We start from the raw sequence: 21022 nt of genomic DNA, 5'->3' as shown, positions 1-21022 counted from the left end.
ATGGAGGTGTTGAGCCCAATTTTGGTGGGAACATTTCTCCCAATAACATAGAGCTACTGGCAAATGACATTAGTATGTAGATCATGCGGTACAAGGGCATAGCAAGGTTGGAGTGGGCCTGGGTACAAGATTTTAAAATGGGCCCCTCGCTGTGCAGGCAGGCAGGCGACCTCCATGTGGAATAGAAATCGGGCTGGCTGGTGGAGGCCCTACCTGCAGGTCTTGCCACACTCACGCTTGGCAGTGGTGCAGCTCCCACGGCCTGGGTGCACCCTCTGCCCCCCTCACCTGGAAGAGAGATCAGGCAGGCTGGCGGGGCCCCACCACAGGTCCTGTCACACTTGGTCACCCAGCACATCCGCTCCTCCTCACTCTCTGCTCAATGCAGGGCCATCCCTAGTGGGGTATGGGGCGGGGGTAAATCAGCATGTGCAGGGTCTCCTTAACATTTCATATCATTACAGAATCATACTGATGGATGACATGTTGTGTAAATAGTATGAGTGAGGTTTTTGGACATGTCCAACCAGCTTGGACATATAGTGCATTTCTACAGGAAAAATAAATAAAAAGCACAACACATGCTTCACAGTTCTCACTCAGACCTTCTGGGTTGCAAACCAACTTGAGCATAGTGCATTTACAGATATCGTTTATTCCAGAAGTTTTTGTAATTTTCTTCCATGAAACAAGCCACTTACAGGACTGTTTTTGGTGGGGGGGATTTTAATTCATATATATATATATATATATATATATATATATATATATATATATATATATATATATATATATAAAACAAACCATTTGTCTAATCCACTTCAATTTAAATATACTTATTCCTCCTACCCTGCCCTACATGTCTGCTTAATACCAAAGACCTATGCCAAGTCATTCCAGGTGATCTAAAGGCTGGGGAAGAGTGTTTTACCCCTTTTTTTATGAAGGAAAAGGGCAGATTCTTCCATTTGGGCTGGAATGATAGTCTAAGGAGGGCTTCAGTTCCAGATATTTTTGTAAATTTTCTGCCATGAAACAAGCCACTTATAGGACCTTTGATGGGTTTTGTTAAAAATAATATATATATTAAAAACCAACAAATTCCCCAATCGTTTTCAAATTAAATATTCAGATTCTTCTCAATCTGCCCTACATCCCCCTTCCCCACATCAGCCCTATAGCAAGCTGATTCCTAAATATCCAAGGAGGTGGATAACCACAAAAAGGAAATCAGATTATATCTCCATTACTAAGTAGGCAAAGGCTGGGCTGGGCTGGTCAGCAGGTCTGCACAGGGCTGTGGCGGGCAAGGGCAGCCAGCTCTGGCCACTCTGCCTCCTTCCTTGCTGCCTGTAGCAGACAGACAGCCGGCACTAGAGTTCAGGCTTCAACGAGGCCTGCACTAGAGGCATCTCTAAGCCCCACCCACCCACCAAACAGCTGAGAAACTGAGAGAGAAGGAGCTGTAGCAGCTTGCTTGGATAGAGCCTTTCCCTCCTAGACAAGCCTGAGCTGCACAAAAAGGTCGGTGCTCAGTTGTGCTAGGACCAGACTGGGAGTGACTGGGAAAGAGTGCAGGGCAGGCTGCAGGGCCTTGGGGGGGCAGACATTATGGACATGGGGACAATTGTCCTCTCTTGCTCTATTATCGTTATGCCCCTGATGTGGTATGTTTAGCACTGCAACAGGAGTGTTGAACCTCAAGACAAATTGTTTTCCAAGAACAACTCATATTACACTCCAAAATATATTACTTGTCTGTTAATATTAAGCAATGTTATTTAATATTAATGGCTGTTGAATAATACACGAGAGTACATTAATATCATGTAACTGTGTGCAATGATCAATAGCTATGCAACTATTTTCAAATTAATTCATGAATTGTAATGAATAACCAACTACTGAAATTTAAGCCTCCTTGGTATGAATATTTAAAATTTTAATTTTGCCTGCTTTGCCGACTTAAGATATCAGCCACATGCATGAAGAACAATATATCTCAGTAAGTGCTACTCAAACTGGACTGAAACAAGAGATGTGCAAGAGCACAAACGTGTTATTGTATATATAACACTGATTTCAATGGAACTGTAGAAACTGCATTTAGAAAGGACAACTGACTATCAGGTTTCAAATCATGCAAAAGATCCCTAAGAGGGGGAGATTCTATGAAAGTTATTTTGTATTTCTTATATAATCATCAGAGTCGGATTATTGATTTACTATAGGCAAAATAATAAAAGTAGTAGTCTTAAAGCACACAGAAGATCCTGTTCATGGTCTTCCAATATAGGAGATTCCATTTTCATGTGAATACATCTTTACCAAAAAAGAAAAGAAAAGTGGGAGATAGGGAGGAACTATCTAAACAGTAATTACTATTGTCTGAGAAGTAGCAAGGCAGTCACAATGGGAAAGACCTCATTTCTGGAGCAGGGGCCCAGGATATAATTCAAATTTCACTTTCCCTCCAACCCCACCCAGAACCTATGCTGCAACAAATACAACAGAAATAAAAAGGAGCCAATTAGTCAAAACTTAGAGCAAGTGGGTGCATTCTCAAATGTGGGTGCAGAAGTACAAACTGCTCTTCAGCTGCAAGGGAAAAGTCCTAGAGGGAAATGTCAGAGAGGCAGTTGAGATGGGCCAGGCTGCTACACTCAAGAACAGAGATTCACCACAGTGTTTTATCTAGGGACTATCAGTTCCTAGAACGTGGGGAGAGGACGGCTGAATGGGCTGGAAAGGAGCTTCACCTAGGGGTGACACACCAGTCACATCTTTGTCATTCCCACTTGCTTAGCAAGTAAGAGCAGTATAGAAGGGGCAGCACATCATCTACTTAGACAGCTAGGAGAGGACTGTCCATTTTGGGAAAGAAGAACCCTGTGTGCCATTTTACCCAAAGACCACAATCAAGTGGTATTTGCGAAGCTGAGCAGAAAGTTGTGACACTGCTGTAGGGGGGCCATGCCTTTGGGGCTCAATAGGGAATGAGACATCAAGACATCTACAGGGTTGCATGCCCTTCTCAAATCATTCATTATCATCATTATACTTAATTCTATTAGCCAGCCACCAATCATGCATGGGGATGTGGCAAGGCTATGTGTGCTGGCGAGGGAGGAACCTGATTGGCTGAATGTTGGTTGGCTGATGTTTGCCAGACTGAAAACTAATGGCAGTGAGGAGAGGCAGGCGGTGGCGGGTGGCGGGGAGGAGGTGGCGGCGGGGAGGCAGTGGGCCCGGCCGCAGCGGTGGCAAGGAGGCGATGGAGGCTTGCAATGGCTGCTGTGAGGAGGCGGCACAGAGGAGGCCGTGGAGGCAGAGGAGGTGGCAGGCCCAGGTGAGGCAGTAGCTGGCAGCCGCAGTGAGGAGGCGGGCGTCAGGATACAGGAAAAACCATGGGCATGGAGTGGGGGGGAAAGTGGCCTGGGGGAATGGGGGGGGGAGAAGCAGGCAGGCAGGCATTGGGACCGGAGACTGGGACAGAGGCTGGGGGGATGGCTTGGGGGGAAGGAAGTGGGGCTGAATGTGCAATGCCCGTTGGAGGCTGGGGTGGAAGGGAAACTGGCATCGGGGCTTCCCTGTTTGCCGCCCAGGAGGAATGGCGGCGGTCCAGCCCTTTTTGGCCGCCCACTTGGAGATGCTCTGTGCAGGTGGTGGTGGGGAGAGGAATGGAAGTGGGGGAGGTCAAGAGAGACCAGGGCAGGAGGGAGGGTGAGGGGGGAACAGCTGGCTCCAAAGAGCGCACAGATGCTCTGTGCACAGTTGGCTAGTTTATGTTATTTGGCTACAACAAAAGGGGAGTAGTTTGCTCATGCACCTGCTGTGGCTGAGGGGGCAAAGTCTCAACTCAGATGGAAAGGGAATCTGCTCTAGCAGCAACTGCATCAAGTATGTCACTGGACAAACTCTCAAGCATTTTCAAGAGTGGGAAAGAAACTGATGTAACTCCAACTCTCACTCACTCCCTACCCTACTTTTTTCTTTACTTCCCCGCCTCCAAACTCTTTCTTCTAAGCAGGGACTCAGAGCTACAGAGCCCTGCTAAAACAACAACAACAACAACAACTGCATTCCCATCAACAGGAAACAGGCAGAGAGAAGGGCTCCCTGCAGACATTTCCACTAAAGCTTTGCTCCCTATTCTGGACCGGAGTCTTCCCAACACAGATTTCTTTTCTGCTATCAAGAGAGTAACTGGGACTTATTTAGCATATTTAATACAACAACTTTATTAAGTCTGGATAAGCAATTGCCTTGTGAATAATAAAACTAGGGTATAGCAAGCCAGAGGTTACTAGTTCGAATCCCTGCTGCTATGTTTCCCAGACTATGAGGCTCCTATACAATATGACTTCAATTATTTGTGATTGAAACTGGCTGTATGTTTTAAAAGAGCAATTCGATCTGCCAGGTTTCAAATAATCCAGGGGAACTCAATATAGGACAGATTTTGATATGCTATGAACTACTGTTTTGAGTCCTATTTAGTTTACAGTAGTTGTTCATTCACATCCTAGGGCATATGCTGATATATCTGCTGAATCTATCTATCTATCTATCTATCTATCTATCTATCTATATCTGATAGATCATGCTGAAACTAAGTAGGTCTGGGTCTGGTCAGTGCTTGAATGGGAGATTAACTAGGAACTTCATGGCCTTGAGTTCCATGGAAGAAAGATGTGCTAGAAATGTAACAAAAATTCATCAGATGTGACTTCCTGCTTTACTATATGCAGAAGAACATAAAATGAATGCTCTTGAAGCCACGAAAAGAGCTTCACTGACTTCTGCTTTACAAATAACTAACTGTTCTTAGAACTGTTTGTCGTCATCTTCCAGGAAAACCAAATCTGCACAGAATAAAAAAGAGAGGGGATCTGCTCACAGCCTAATTCATAACACACCATAATATGCAGAGCAAAGAGATTGGCTATCTCCTTATTTAATGAAAAAAATAAGGAACATAATTTCACATGTGATATGCACTTGATTTGTATTGGTATTAAACGAATGAGGACTTCAAGAATTAAACACAACATGCTATGCTCTCATACATACTTTTCATCTGGGCGCAAGACACTGCAGTAGGAATCAGGACGATTTACAAAAAAGCCAGTTTTCTTCACCACATTCTCTGCAATCACATTCAGTCTGTCAAGGACATTACACAGTTTGCTAGAAGAGAATAAAAAAGAACAGTGAATACACAGATTTCCCCTCATTGAAGAGAGTCTTTAATGAATTCAGTTCACACCAGCCTCTTGCATGAATTGTATCAAAAGCAAGGTTTTCATGCAGTTTCGTAGCCATAAAAAGAAGGCAGAGACCCTTTGAGAAGTGAAACATTACCAGTAGAAAATGAAATATTAGCTACTTCCATTTCTCTTGGGCAAAGCTATAGCATCTTCAAAAGAGCAGACCACAAACTTTGTCTCTGAGTCTTCTAAGTAAAAGGAAAATCTCTGATGCTCTCCTGAAGCATAAACCAAGTCAAGCCTTGAACATGTCAGCTGGTGTTATTCATCTAGATCAGGTGTTCCCAATTTTTTTTTTAACAAGTATATTCATTCTGTCACACACCTTCAGCTCAGGTGCCCCAAAGCAAGAGCGCATGAGAGAAAGAGAGTGTGCAAGAGCCTGTGTATGTGCATGCACATTTAAATGTTACAGTTATGAGACAGGCTACACCAGGCTTATATCCAGATTAAGTTACTCATGAGCACTCCCACTGAAATGAATAGGACTTAATTTCAATAAGAGTAATCCGTGCTAGTTTTCTGAAGCTTGTCAATCAGGCTGAAGAAAGGGATGCACTGAGCTTCAGCAAGTTGCTATCCAATCAGGTGCAGAGGAGGAGGGTCTTCACCCTCATCTCTCCACTTCTGCAGCAGACACATCACTGAGGACACATCAGCTTCAAGCCAGGGGTCCTCAGATGGGGGGAAATCATGCAGCTGCAACGTGGAGAGCAGGAAGGCTCTGAGTACCCACTGGGAAAGCCCGAGTATCCCCTGGTGTCTTAGTACCCCTTGTTGCAAACCCCTGATCTAGACATTTTGAATATGCAGTTTAAAAGAAAACAAGGACAGGGCCATGTGGACTTATGGAATGCTTAAGCCTTAGGTAAAGGAAAAAAGCCTCTGAAATACAAGATTAAATTGCTAGACTTTCAAAATACTATCAGTAGATACAACTGGATAAGTTTGCAGTACATCTAAATTCCCACAGTTCACTAGGTTCCCACAAATGAAACTTGATTTCCAGGTCCATAAAAAATGAGTCTCAAAAACTGGACTAGAAGACCTGATGATGAAGCTTCTTCTGCCCTACCACCCAGCAGAACTTTACATTTTTACAGAACTTTACTAGTTTTATTAGAACTTTACAGAAGGGGGAATCTTTACATTTTTGTGTTTCAGTTCTAGAGATAAAAATGCACACACCTTTTTGTGTATTTGGCCATATCCCAAGGAATATACACAATTGCATGTTCAGGAGGTAAAAATTGATTAAGGTAGGTCACAGCAGCAACAAGTTCTTCACTCAATATCCTTTCGTGTTTTCTTTTTTCACGCTCCTTCAAAAAGAAACATTGACTGAACATGGTACAAGTACCAAGACATTTAAAATAAGAGCAAAGATAGAACACAAATATATGAGCAAATATAGCGGCAGTGCGCTGCAGAATAGGGATTGTTCCTGGCTGCCTCCATGAAGCATGGACAGGTTTTTGTGGGGATCAATCACAGGGGGTGGCAAAATTACAGGCCGGGACCTCCTTATCTTGCCAGACTGCTGAAAACCAGCTCATAGCAAGGTTCTGGGTCTCATGTGAAGACATGTTTGTTTCCAATGGAACAATTTATAGAAGAATTACTATGATTTTTACTACATAATTCTATATGGGAGTGGAAAGGACCCCAACCACCCAGTTATAACCTTTGGAAACATTTTATTCTTATTATTTGGCTTTCTGCAATGATTCTAAAGTGTTAAATGTTTTTCTCTCTCATAGCAACACTTATTTAATTCCAGAAATCATAGGTCAATCACAGTTTGGGAAATCCTGGGTATCAAACATTTACGGGCCTATTACCAGGAAGACACGTGAAGTTTCTTGTGCTTCCACATGGAACCGCTGCCCAAGCATGGGAAACACCATTCTGTGAAAACTATAGGAACAAAGCATTCCCATTTATATTAAACTCTCATTATGTAGTAATTTTGTTCTTGCCAGAACATCTGTAAAATAAGCTATGCTGTAGTTCTGACATCAAAACTTTATTCAAATTACAAAATTTGTTCCTGATGAAAATATATGGCAACAGCAAACTGCACAGTTTCCTATAAAACTTATTCAAAGCTTGATTGTAAAGTGTGCAATAACTATTTCTACCTAGTTTTAATTCCACCCACTCCCCCTTTATCATCATAGATCTCTCATCCTATTTCCCTTAGACACGGTCCCTCTTTCATTATGTCTCATGACTTTTATAGTGTGAGCCTATGGATAGGGGCTATTTTTAACCTCCTACATGAACAGTAATCTATTTAATGTCCCCACAAATCCAATAATTTTTCACACTACGGTTATATCCATATCAAAAGTTCATTTCAAAATCTTAAACAGAGCAGTTGTCAATGTCAAAAGTAGTTTCAATATAGTAAAACCTGTATTCTTGTAAAGTTATATTACCAGCTGATACCACACACACAGTAACACAGCAGAATCACAAACAGTCAGTAAATTCCTATTTCTATCACAAAAACTTTCATGGATTCAGAGTTCAGAATAAAAAGCGGACGGATCAAAAGAATATAGAACAGAGCAGGGAATTAAAATGAAAATTAAGAAGCCCATTATAGATTACATCCATCAATGGGCACATGCAAAAATGAGAATGTTCAGCAGAGAATACCAGGAACGTTTATTTCAAAACGGTTAAAAATATGAGGTTTAGATTGAAAACATTTTGTCACATAATAGATGCTTTGGGTACCAAATTCTGAAGCAGATGTTTTTCCAAATTTGAGGCTCATCCTTTTTATTTTTGGAAACAATAGTAATAATAAATAATAATAAACTTTATTAGCTGCCCCATAACAAATTGTTCTCTAGGTGGCTTACAGCAAAAGATTAAAACATATAATAAAAACACATAAAACATTAAATCTTGACAAAAAATGGTAAAAAGAAAATACAAACTATAATACAAAGCAGCTTAAACACTCATTTTAAAATTAGTTAAAAATCAGATCAAATCTGACAAGCCAAATTTAAAAGGCCGGTGTGAACAAAAAGATCTTTACCTAACATCTAAAAGAACAAAGTGATGAAGCCAGGCAAAACTAATGGGGGAGGCTATTCCATAAACAGGGTACAACCACTGAAAAAGCCCTCTCCCTGGTAGCCACCTGCCTCACCTCATTTGGCAGGGGCACTCAGAGGTGGGCCTCTGAAGATCTTAAGGTAAGGGTAGGGAAATATGGGGCAAGGTGCTTTCTCAGGTTTCCCAAGCCATTTAGGGCTTTAAAGGTTAAAAACCAGCACTTTGAACTGGGACCAGAAACGGACTGGGAGCCAGTGCAGCTGACGAAGCACTGGCGTAATGTGATCAAAACGTCCAGTCTAAGTTAATCTTGCAGCCCTATTTTGTACTAGCTGCAGTTTCCGGACTGTTTTCAAAGACAGCCCAACGTACAATGTATTGCAGTAATCTAAGCAAGAGGTTACCAGAGCATGAGTAACTGTGGCCAAGCTATCTCTCTATTAACAATAGTGTTAATGTTTGCCATGGAAGTCATAATTACATAAATAAGCAGAAAGAGTATGCACTATTACTAATTACTATTCATTTCCATGTTGTACTAAACAACGAACTACATTTTATGAACTCATTGACCTTAAAAAAATTCTCCAACAAGTAGAAATAGAGTCTTGGAAGTATGCTAACATTGCAGTAATTCCAAAACCGGATCAAGATTCAACGCAAGTCAAGAATTACAGGCCAATCTGATTGCAAAACTTAAAGCACTCATAAGGGATGAAAACTTGGAATGTTTCAAAGAAGATTGGGAGCCATTCTTATTTTACTTAAAGAACTATTTTTCCAATATGGACCTTTCATCAGGATTTGAAATTTAGTAACAGCAGCAGGTTGGGTAGGGTAAAATCGGGTTTGCAATGTGGAGTATATGTGTTTTGAATTATTATAGCAATGGTAGATTTGTATAGCTAATATGAACCGTGCAGACTGGTAAGCGGGAAGTCAACATTTACTTAATTAAATGTAATTGGATTGTTAAGATATTGTAAAAACCAATAAAAATTTTAAATGCGAAAAAAAGAATTACAGGCTAATCTCACTGTTAAATAATAATTATAAACTTTTTGCTGCCATTTTGGCAAGGAGAATGAAGGTTATACTAAGAGTTTTTATTCATGAAGATCAAGCAGGCTTTTTGCCAAAAAGGCAATTAAGAGACAATCTGAGAACAGTCCTGAATGTATTAGAGTATTATGAAAAACACAATGATAAACAGATAGCTATGATCTTTCTGGATGCAGAGAAAGCATTTGGCAATGTCTCCTGGCAGTTTATGTGGAGGCTCCTGGATGCAATGGGAGTTGGTAATAATTTTATTAGGGCCATTAAGACAATATATTTGGAGCAATATGCTAAAATTATTATAAATGGGGAACTATCAAATAATTGTAAAATACAAAAATGAACTAGACAAGCTTGTCCACTTTCTCCATTACTTTTTATATTAGTTCTGGAAGTGCTTTGTAGAAATATCAGAGAAGATGAACAAATACAAGGCCCAAAAGTAGGGAATCAGGAGTATAAACTTAGAGCCTTTGCGGATGATGTGGTGTTTTTTCTAGAAAATCCATTAGAGAAGATTGGAAGGCTCTTGGAAAAAATAGAACAATATGGCCAATTGGCTGAGTTTTATATAAATAAGAGTAAAACAAAGGTGTTGACAAAAAAAAAAAAAAAAAAGGACCAGAAATCCAATGATAGACTTTATGAAACAAGCGAATTGAAAGTGGAGAAGAAAATTTAATATTTGGACGTCTGGCTGACAAACAAAAATTCTTTTTTGTTTTCAAATAATTATATCACAATATGTAATACAGTAAAAATTGATTTGCAAAGATGGACTAGAATGAGCTTATCTTTAATGGGAAGAATTTCAGTTGTGAAGATGAATGTTTTACCTAAAATGTTGTTTCTTTTTCAGACTATTCCTATAATTAATATGTTAACCTGTTTCAAGCAATGGCAAAAGAACATAACTAAATTTGTTTGGCTAGGGAAAAGACCAAGAATTAAATTTAAAAATTTAACAAATGCTAAAGAAAGAGGTGGTCTTACTCTGCCGGATTTAAGGTTGTATTTTGATGCTGTTTGTTTGACATGGTTAAAGGAATGGATAACATTAAGATATTCCAGAATACTCAGTCTGGAAGGATTCGATAGAAGGTTTGGATGGCATTCATATCTGTGGTACGATAAAAGCAAAGTGCATAAAGATTTTCTTAATCACTATGTAAGACGGAGTCTAATAGGAGTGTGGGTAAAATACAAAAAATGGCTGGAATCTAAAACTCTATTATGGGTATCCCCGATTGAAGCTTTGGCATGTAAAGAGACAAATATGCAATCTGAATGGGGCACCTTAGTTATGTTTTCAAGAGAAGGGCTGTAAATTAAAAAACCTAATCGAAGTACAAAATTTGGTTAGTAACTGGTTTCAGTATCATCAGCTAAACGAAATTTATAAGGATCTTAAAGTTGGATTTGAGGATCAAATGTCGAGATTTGAGAAGCAGTTGTGTGAAAATGATGAAAAATTACTCTCTAAGATGTATAAGTTGTTGCTTTTGGGAGAAGACAAGAGACGAATGGTTAAAACGACTATGATAAAATGGGCTCAAGGTGCGGGTCATAATATAGATATGGCAGCTTGGGAAAATTATGGAAAACTGATTTAAAGTTCACTGCATTTAATACTTTAAAAGAAAATTATTATAAGATGATGTACAGATGGTATTTGACATCAAATAAATTAGTATTAATGTATAAAAATGTTTCAAAGAAATGTTGGAAACGTGGACAATGTGAAGGAACCTTTTTCCATATGTGGTGGTCATGCAGAAAGGCAAAGGCCTTTTGGGATATGATATATAATGAGCTGAAGAAATTTTTTTTAATGACATTTCCTAAGAGGCCAGAATCCTTCCTGCTGGGAATAACTCAAGGAGAGTTTCCAGAAGAAACTTAACATTTTTTATGTATGCAACCATGGTGGCTGGAATAGTATATGCGCAGACATGGAAAGACAATAAAATGCCCTCAAAAAGAAGACTGGTTGATAAAAAAATTTGGATTATGCTGAGATGGCAAAACTTACAGCACTTATAAGGGATGAAAACTTGGAATGTTTCAAAGAAGATTGGGAACCAGTCTTACTTTACTTAAAGAACTATTTGTCTAACATGGACCTTTCAGCAGGGTTTGAAATTTAGTAAAAACAGCAGGGTAGGGTAAAATCGAGTTGCACTGTGGAGTATATATGTTTTTGAATTACTATAGCAAAGGTTTATATGTATAGCTAACATGAACCACGCAGACTGGTAAGCGGGAAGTCAATATTTACTTAATTAAATGTAATTGGATTGTTAAGATATTGTAAAACCCAATAAAATATTAAAATGCGAAACAAGTAGAAATACCTGAATTAGAAAGGTTCTGTGGCTGATTTGTATTTTATTCAAATGTTTGCTCACATGCATAGGATTATACTTTCTCCCACTCTCCACACTTAAGTGGTAGGAGAAAATTAATTATAACATCCTAGTATTGAGGACCTTCAGGGAAACACATTTTCAGCCACACTACAGAAGCCCTGTGAATAAGAGCATATAAGGATTCACATGGCAGAGTCGTGTGAGCCTAGACAAACATTATAGTTCAAGCTGAATGAATCTAAAAATATAAGAGCCAAAATCATTTTGTTGCCAGCTATAATGTTGTTTACAGCAGCCTCGTGCACTGCTTTTTAAAAGCACACTTCCAAATGGAAAACAAATCTGTTTACCACTTTAGCAGATGGATTAACTAAGTTCAACTCTGAAGTTTCATGAACACACACAAACACAGATGAATTCATCGGATTACAACGTTCATCACTGGTGGTGTCCATGAATAGCACTAATTGGAAGTATGGTATAGAAATTGAATTAATAATAATAATAATAATAATAATAATAATAATAATAATAATAATAATAAAGGAATGTAAAAAACAAAACAAAAAAACCCACAGATTCAAACAGTAACATATTAGGATTCATATCTAACCTTTGGCTCAGTAAGTACATTAGAAGAACAGCCTCATGAAATAATATTATGCTAGTTCTTCAATATCCAAAGCACCTACAGTGTGACGTACCACTTAATATTTGTCTAAATAAAAATGATTCTTCTATATACAATTTCCTTTCCTTTTCAAAGCTAGATATATGTTTATTTCACTGAACTATTTTATAAACGTTTCTTCCTTGAAAATTCATATTGAGAAATTTAACCATCTCATCAAAATTATGATCAGCAGCTTAGCAGAATGAAAGCTCCTGCCTTAAAATTTAAAAAATGCCTCTAAGACAATTTGCAACAGCAGGTGTTGGATTTAAAGAAAGAAAATTCCATTAACAGCCAAGCTCCACTTATTCTATCGGTCCTCATCTTAAGAACTGAGATGTTCGTCAGAAAGTCAATTGGTTCACCGACTGAGGAACACGGTGGGCAGGAGAAAAGAGCTTCTTTATCAAACAGTAATTTTTGCCTGTCAAAATGTATAAATTTTGCCCTCAGCATCATGTCAAAGGGATCTAAGAAGCTTGCAGATCCACCTCAGCACCTCTAGAAACACCAAACAAGCCTTTCTACCATAGGATATTGGTTTTTTGTCCTTTTCTCAATTATTTGGAGGGCCATAGTTAGCATAACTTGGAAGCATCTGTCTGAAAAATCTTAAAGCAATTAAGTATTAAGCACTGCAATTTCTTCACAGAACAGCAAGCTGGTGGCTCTGGATGAGGAGAGACTTCCAATTAATCAGCAATACCTTCTTTAGCTTAAAAAAAAAAGAAACACTTAGTCAGGTCTTGCTTCTGCCTTGTTGTCTGGGATTCTTGTTGGAATGCTTGCAGACTTCTCTGGAGTGATGTAGTAAGTCTAGGGGCCAATAAGACCTTCTAAATTCTTACCAGAGAACCTAGGGAAGGGATATATCTATCTGTGCAGAACAAGATGGATTAACTGTATAGTTTCAGGATAAAGAGTGCCAGCTGAGGAGTGCCACCTCACAGGGTGGCTGTGAAGATAAACATAAGCAAGCATGTACACTGCTTTGGGCTCCTTGGAGGAAAAGAGAACAGAAATGTAGGATAACAAATATTGTGTCAGAAACAGATTGATTATTTTCTTCCTTTTGAAATGGAGGAGCAGTGGGCATTCTGTGAATAATTTGGATGGTTGATGGTACGGTGCTTTGCTTTCCCACTTGAATTTTGGAATTCAGGTTTGGAATGCAAATGTGTTAAACTGTGTATATTTGTACATAAAATGTATGTATTTTATGTTGTATGCATTTTATTTTATTTGAAATGTTAAGGGGCCCCCAACTCCGCACCCCGCTGGGGATAGCCCTACTGGCCATGCATATTCAGATATACTCAAGGATTAGCATTGACTTAATAAAGGGTGAGAGTGGCTTGCTCTGCACAGCTATTGTCAGGATGAGATAAGTATTGTAGAAGCATTTTGTACTCTGAAAGCACTATGGAAATATCTTAAATTATTTACTGCTGCTTTTCAGGCAAATCCTCCCAATGCATAATGACTAATGTGTAGGTTTATACTGCTGCCTTTTAGTGTGTTTTCTCCCTTTTCAAAATATCAAGGTTTCCCCCCTAAAATGACTTAATATCTTAGAATGAGAATGTGTGGGTTTTTTTGGTGCATAAAACTGTAATGAAGGAGGTGAGGTAAGGAGAGTGCGAATTGTATTAAATCCTAATTGGTGCTAGATAAATGACAGATAGCGGAGTTATCCAGGTTAATTATCTGTCAGTAATAGAAGACAGTCTTGCCTTACTTGGAATCATATGGGACTCAGACCTTATTTGGGGAGAAGGCTATACATTATTTTGAGACTTTGTCTTTCACTGGGGAGTGGCAACATTCTGTAGCTCCTGTTAGGAGCTTCTAGTATTATTTCTAAACCGCTTCTCCCCTGCCCCCAGTCCACTGGTGTTTTGGCACTGTATCAAAGCCCAAATGGATTTATTACACTCTTTGTTGCTTTTGGAGTGAAGCATGAAATGGACTACGAGCATGTTGCAGTCCTTCACTCTCTTTTTCTGGGTGTTCCTGACTGATGGAGGAGATATGTTGGCTGAAAGCTAGAAAGTGCACAGGTGACAAGTCTTTTCAGTAGTGGCCCTGGCAGTTAACGGTTTCTGGCCTTCACAGCATTGCTACTGAAAACTGTATTTTTAAAAATGCATTTTGAAAGGTGGCTCACCCCCATTGGCTGAAATACCTCCCAATAAAAAGTAGAAGCCTCCATTCTCCCCTGGTTTTTGATGGGAGAGAGGTTGACCTGGGACTTCTTGTTAGTGCATCAGGAAGGCTTCACAGCAGCCTCCACTCCCTCTCACTGCTGCCACCCGGCTCATGCAATCAAGTGAAGCACGTGATGTTTGAGCGAGCAAATCATATGCTCGCTAGTTCACCTGCTCCCTCCCACCCCGCCACGGGGAAGCCGGGAACAGTCTTAGGCCAGCCTCCGTGGAGGGAGGGAGGGAGGCTGTCACAGGCCGGCTGCACTCTTCCCCCACCCCACCACCGCAGCCACCCGCACCTTGGTGCACTCTCCCCTGACCTGCTGTCACCTGCACCTCAGCACACTGTCCCCCACCCTGCCGCCACTGCCACCTTGGCCAGTGTGTGCCTGTGGACTGCCTGCCCACCATGGGGCTGGGTGCGGATGGACCTGATGGCCAGCATGGTGCCATGGTTAGCAGGTTGGTCTAGTAGTGGAGAGGACAGAGCCAAATTCAGATCTCTATTCAATCATGTAACTCACTGGGTGACTGAGCTAGTCACTTATCTCTCAGCCTAACCTACATCACAGGGTTGTTGTGAAGATAAACATAACCATGTACACCGCTCTGGGCTCTTGGGAAGAAGAGCGGGATATAAATGTAAAAACAAACAAATGCAAGACACACCGCATATATGGTCAGATAGTTCATGCTGACTGGCCTAAAGGCTGGTCCACACTCCACCATTTTGCTTACTCACATTGCTGGCTTTAGTGGGGAGGCCTACCAGACAAAGCTTTTATTTTTAGACAAATATTTCTACTACCGCCCCAAGACTTTGTTTGAAGCAGTATAAAAATCCATTAAATAAATAAATAAATAAAATACTAGAAATATTTACACACCACTCTTAAACCAAAGTTCACAAGCGGTTTACACAGAAAAATACATAAATAAGACAGTTCCCTATCACCAAAAGGGGCACACAATCACAATCTAAAACAATTTTTTAAAGCCCCACTACCTATCGTGTATACAAAGACTGCATAAATCAGATAATTATGAAAAGTATGTACTGGTATTGTGTCTTTTTCACAATTAGTAGCCCGTCATACAAACAGCTATGAAGCAAAAAGTAACACATAAGTCTTTCAATATTAAAAGGTAAAGTGTGCTGTCAAGTTGATTTTGACTCCTGGCACCCACAGAGCTCTGTGGTTTTCTTTGGTAGAATACAGCAGGGGTTTACCATTCTGAGTAGTATGAGATGATGCCTTTCAGCATCTTCCTACATTGCTGCTGTGATATAGTACCTGCAGGGATTCAAACCAGCAACCTTCTGCTTGTTAGTCAAGCATTTCACCACTGCACCACTTTTAATAGTGCTTTCAATATTACTGTATAGTAATATTATTTAAGTGATGTGTAACAAAATACATCTGATCCAATACCAGTCAAATGACCGCTTTTCAAGGATAGACTAAACATTTAAAAGCATTAAACATAAAAAATGTTTAGACAGACTAAATGTTTAAACCAACAACAAAAAATTGGTTTTGGTTTTTTACAACAGATTTTTTGACAGTTGACCACAATACAGCTTGCTTTGGTTAGGGTTAAATGGATGGCAAACTGACAAAGTAGGGGGTGTTTGTGTGTGTTTTTAAATCCAAAAGGCTCTGGAAGCCAATAGCAAATCCTAACTGTATCTAATGTATTAAAGGCAAAATGGCCGACAGCAGAAAAAGCAATGCAAATTAGTTAGGAGAGTTGATTAATGAATGATGTTCTGCTTGAAGGATACTGTGTGCACTTTGTGTTCCTTTAGATGTCCAGTGTGGTCTCCTTTAAAAACCCGCGTGGTATACTGGTTAGAGTGCTGGACTACGACCGGGGAGACCGGAGTTCAAATCCCCATTCAGCCATGATACTTGCTGGGTGACTGTGGGCCAGTCACTTCTCTCTCAGCCTAACCTACTTCACAGGGTTGTTGTGAGGAGAAACTTAAGTATGTAGTACACCGCTCTGGGCTCCTTGGAGGAAGAGCGGGATATGAAATGTAAAAAATAAAATAATAATGTCCTTTCAATAATGTAGCTGAGATACCAAGATATATAGCCACCTAATGGCGTAGCGGGGAAGTAACCTGCCTAGCGAGCAAGAGGTTGCCGGTTCGAATCCTCGCTGGTATGTGTGGGGGATTCCATACCATACTATGAGAAACACCTATATCGGGCAGCAGCAATTTAGGAAGATGCTGAAAGGCATCACATCATACTGCACGGGAGATGGCAATGGTAAACCCCTCCTGTATTCTACCAAAGAAAACCACATGGCTCTGGGGTTGCCAGGAGTTGACACCGGCACAACTTTACTTTACCTTATCAAGATAAGTACTTGCTGATCAAAAGGCTTAAAGTCAGAACACCTAGTAAGAGCACCTCAAGCACTTGGTGATCTTGAGACACGCCCCAGCCCCTGCATTAACAGCAGACTTTTTATTAACCTTTTGGTGCTAGCTTGAACACTTCTCCTTCGGCTTTCTACTTTGGCTTTCTACTAGCTTTAGGATGGGTTTAAATAATTTTCATGAACCTTTTATTCTAGTTTGGCCTTCCAATCTTTGTAAAGTGTTTTTTAAAGTATTTTAATTGGTTTTAAATGTTTTTAATTGTTTTTGAATTGGTTTTAGATTGTTTTTAGCACTGTGTTTTGAATTGTGTGTTTTATGTCTTTTTAAAGTTGGAAGGTCTTTTTAAAATTGTTGTACACCGCCCAGAGCCTTTGGTTGCGGAGGCTTATAAATGTAAATAAATAAATAAATTGCAGCTTTCACCTTATTTCTTCTAGAATCTAGAGAGCTATGACAAGAAGCACCTGGGTTGAGTCCAAGTTCTCCTCTACCAGCTGGATATAATTTAAAGATGGCAATGTGAATCATCACTCTTGTAGCTAGTCCCTTGCCTCCATCTTCTGATCTAAGATACTATGCCCATGTAATTTACTCAATTGCATCATCTAAAAAACCTGTTCATCTAGGCAGCCAGCAATACAAGCACCAATACACAGGTATTATGTGCTGAATGAGTTTATCAGCAACACTGACCAGCCCATGAGGGATTGTGGAATATGGAGGAAGCATTGCTACTAGCAACTGGTAAAAAACCAACGACTTATCTTTTCTAGTTTTTCCCTCCTAGGATGAGAAGTTCCCCAGGTAATAACTAGTTTAATAAAGCTCTATAATGCCTTTTTGAAAGAAAGAAAAGGGAAGCTTACACATCTGCTTAAAGGCTTTGCAGGGCTGGCTCTAGGAGTTTTGGCACCATAGGTGAAATATGATTTTGCCCATCCATTCAGTATAGAGAAAAATGAGAAAGTCTAGACTGAAAACATTCCCCCCACCAAAAAACAACAAAAAGGTATTTCATGGATCAGTAAGAACACACATTTCCTTTTTTCTAACCAGTCAGTTCCATTCAGTTTACCTCCGTTTCAGTTCCTCCCACTCCGGCAGCTGGGCTTAGTTGGGACTAGACAACAGCAGCTTGCACAGCAGAACCAGTGTGTCACGTAGGAACACCCATGCAGGAGGAGGATCCTGGATGGATCTACACACAAGACAGTGTGTTGGTGCGATTGCAAGACAAGCAATCACACATGTGCATATATGAGAGAGAAGGGATTTAACGGCTTTGCTGAAGTCATATTGGCAGGAGGACTAGAGCTATTCACTTTGGCATGATAGTGCCAATGCCCCTTAATATTTAGCACCTAGGTCGCCTATATGGACAGGCTGGCCCTGGGACTTTGTATTGTTTCTTGAAATGCTGCAGGATTGTTGGGAGTCAAGCATGGAGATCAGATTTCCTATTTTCAAACTTCACTTTGTGTTTGTGAAGGTACTCTGAAGTCTGTGTGGGAAGGTAGAGGAGCTCCTGTGACTTAACTTCTTCTAGAGGACCACAGTCTTGCTAACTAGAGGAACAGTACCAACAAACTGGCCTCTTTCCTACATCAGTCTTTTCCAAATTCCTGTATTTGAACTCAAGCCTTGGGAATAAACACTGTGGCTATTAAATGGTTTGTATGGGTTAATTTCCTTCTTGGCTGCACTCTGTTCTGTTTAGAAGTCCTGGTGAACAGTCTTACATGCACAGTATTGGTTTAAACTTAATTTCACGGTGCCTTGCAATGATGATACTAATATGGTTTTTCTCCCAGGTTGAGGCACTAATAAAAGTGGACTCAGACTGAGCAGGCCAGACATTCAAATACTCCTACAGGACTGTCATATCTTTAGGCAAATGGATTTTTGGAATACCAGATTGGATACTGAGCAGCTCATCTGTAAGAGTCCTAGAACAAAGCAGGTGAAAAAAAAAAACCTATATTGAACATAAGAACATCTTTGCTGGCTCAGGCCTATCTAGTCCAACATCTGGTTTCCCACAGTGGCCCAGTCAGATGCCTCTGAGAAGCCCTCAGGGAAGAGGCATCTTGCCTCTGAGGCAAGAGGTGGCCTGTTGCCATCAGACTACTAGCCACTGATAGAATTGTCCTCCATGAATTTGTCTAAGTGCCTTTTAAAGTCATTCAAGCTAGTAGCCTCACATCCAATGGCAGAGAATTCCATAGATAAAATTATGTACTGTGTGAAAAAGTGCTACCTTTTGTTGGTCCTAAATTTCCTGGCAATCAGTTTCATGGGATGAACCCTGGTTCTAGTGATGTGAGAGACAGAAATATTTATCCCTGTCTACTCTTTGCTAAGGCAATGTGTGGCATGCTGTAGTGTATTGGAATGGGAGTGGCCTTTTAAAGGCACAGTGGTGCAGCGGGGATGATGGCAGAGATGGCAGCAAGGGCTGCTCCCACGGGCTGCCTGCCTCCCAAATGCCCTGAAAAACGGCCTTACCTGGCATTTGGGAGGAAGGTGGGCCCAAGGCAGGAACTCTCACCTCTATCTGGGTGGAGACAGTGGCGAGAGTGCCTTACTTGGGCCCACCTTCCTCCCAAATGCCAGATGGAGTTGCTTTTTGTGTTTCCGAGGCCCGAAATGGCCCGAAAACAGCCCAACCTGGCATTTGGGAGGAAAGCGAGCCAGAGGAAGGAGCTCTCGCTGCCATCTCTGTACTAGCACGCAGATGTTCTGTGTGGGTAGAGCTAGTAATTTTATAAACTTCTATCATGCTTCCTTGTAGTCACCTATTTTTCCAAACTAAAAAGCCCTAGATGCTGTAGCCTTGCCTCATAAGGAAGGTGCTCCAGGCCCCTGATCATCTTGGCTGGCTTCTGCACTTTTTCCAGTTCTACAATGACCTCCTTACAATATGGTGACCAGAACTATACACAATACTCCAAATGTGGCAGCACCATAAGTTTGTATAAGGGCATTATAATATTTGCATTTTTATTTTCAATCCCCGTCCCAATGATCCCTAGCATGGAATTTGCCTTATTCACAGCTGCTGTGCACTGAGTTGTTCACAGTGTATATGTGAAACTGGATCTTTTTGCCCCAATATGCATCACTTTAGCTTACATTGAACCACATTTGCCATTTTGTCACCCACTCACCCAGTCTGGAGAGATCCTCTTGGAGCTCATCACAATCTGTTGTGGAATTCACTACTCTAAGTAGTTTGGTGTCAAGTTTGGTGTCATCTGCAAATTTGGCCACTTTGCTGCTTACCCCAACTTCTAGATCATTTATGAACAAGTTAAAGAGCCCTGGACCTACAGATCCTTGGGGGACCCCATTTCTTACTTGCCTCCATTTAGAGAATGGTTTATTCCTACCCTCTGATTCCTATCCTTCAACCAGTTACCAATCCACACATGAACCTATACTTATCTCATGACTGCTATGTTTACTCAGGAGCCTTTGATGGGGAACTTGTCAAAATGTATTTGGAAATCCAAGCACACTATGTTAACCGGATCACATTTATCCACATGCCTGCTGCCACTGTCAAAAATCTCCAAAAGGTTAATGAGGCAAGACTTGCCTTTGCAGACGCCATGCTGGTTCTCCTTCAACAAGGCCTGTTCTTCTATATGTTTAACAATTTTGTCTTAAACAATTTTGTCCAGTTTTAGTTACTAGGTAGTTCTCCCCACCCTGGCACAATTTCTTCTGGCCAATTTATGTTCTAAAAAGAGATGAAAAGCCTTTTTTGAAAAATTAAAATGGGTAAGAAATAACACATAGAAGGCATTATGAGCTGGAGATTACTTTTCAATGACTGCTGGGGGAGGGAGAGACATAAAATTAGAATTAGCAGAACCCAGTAGGTGCTCCAACTCCCTCTGAAGCAGGTTTGCCACTGCCGGAGAGTCCAAAGATGGTGTTGGAGGCTTCAATGGTGAAAGTTGGGTAGGGGT

The 21022-nt window shown here is 40.5% G+C and overlaps 1 protein-coding gene across 1 annotated transcript in view; it reads right to left on the bottom strand.

The window, feature by feature from the left end:
* The window catches only part of FIG4 (FIG4 phosphoinositide 5-phosphatase), a 143593-nt gene that overhangs the window by 63291 nt on the left and 59280 nt on the right, over window positions 1–21022 (bottom strand). Inside the window, exons 11-12 of the mRNA XM_053299812.1 lie at window positions 6459–6592; window positions 5074–5190 (exon numbers count right to left, since the gene is read on the bottom strand). Coding sequence (XP_053155787.1) covers window positions 5074–5190; window positions 6459–6592 — 251 coding nt within the window. The remainder of the gene's footprint in view (window positions 1–5073; window positions 5191–6458; window positions 6593–21022) is intronic.

This window comes from Hemicordylus capensis, chromosome 1 (genome assembly GCF_027244095.1).
Source record: "Hemicordylus capensis ecotype Gifberg chromosome 1, rHemCap1.1.pri, whole genome shotgun sequence".
NCBI lineage: Eukaryota > Metazoa > Chordata > Lepidosauria > Squamata > Cordylidae > Hemicordylus > Hemicordylus capensis.
This window is presented reverse-complemented; position numbering and strand designations above follow the sequence as displayed.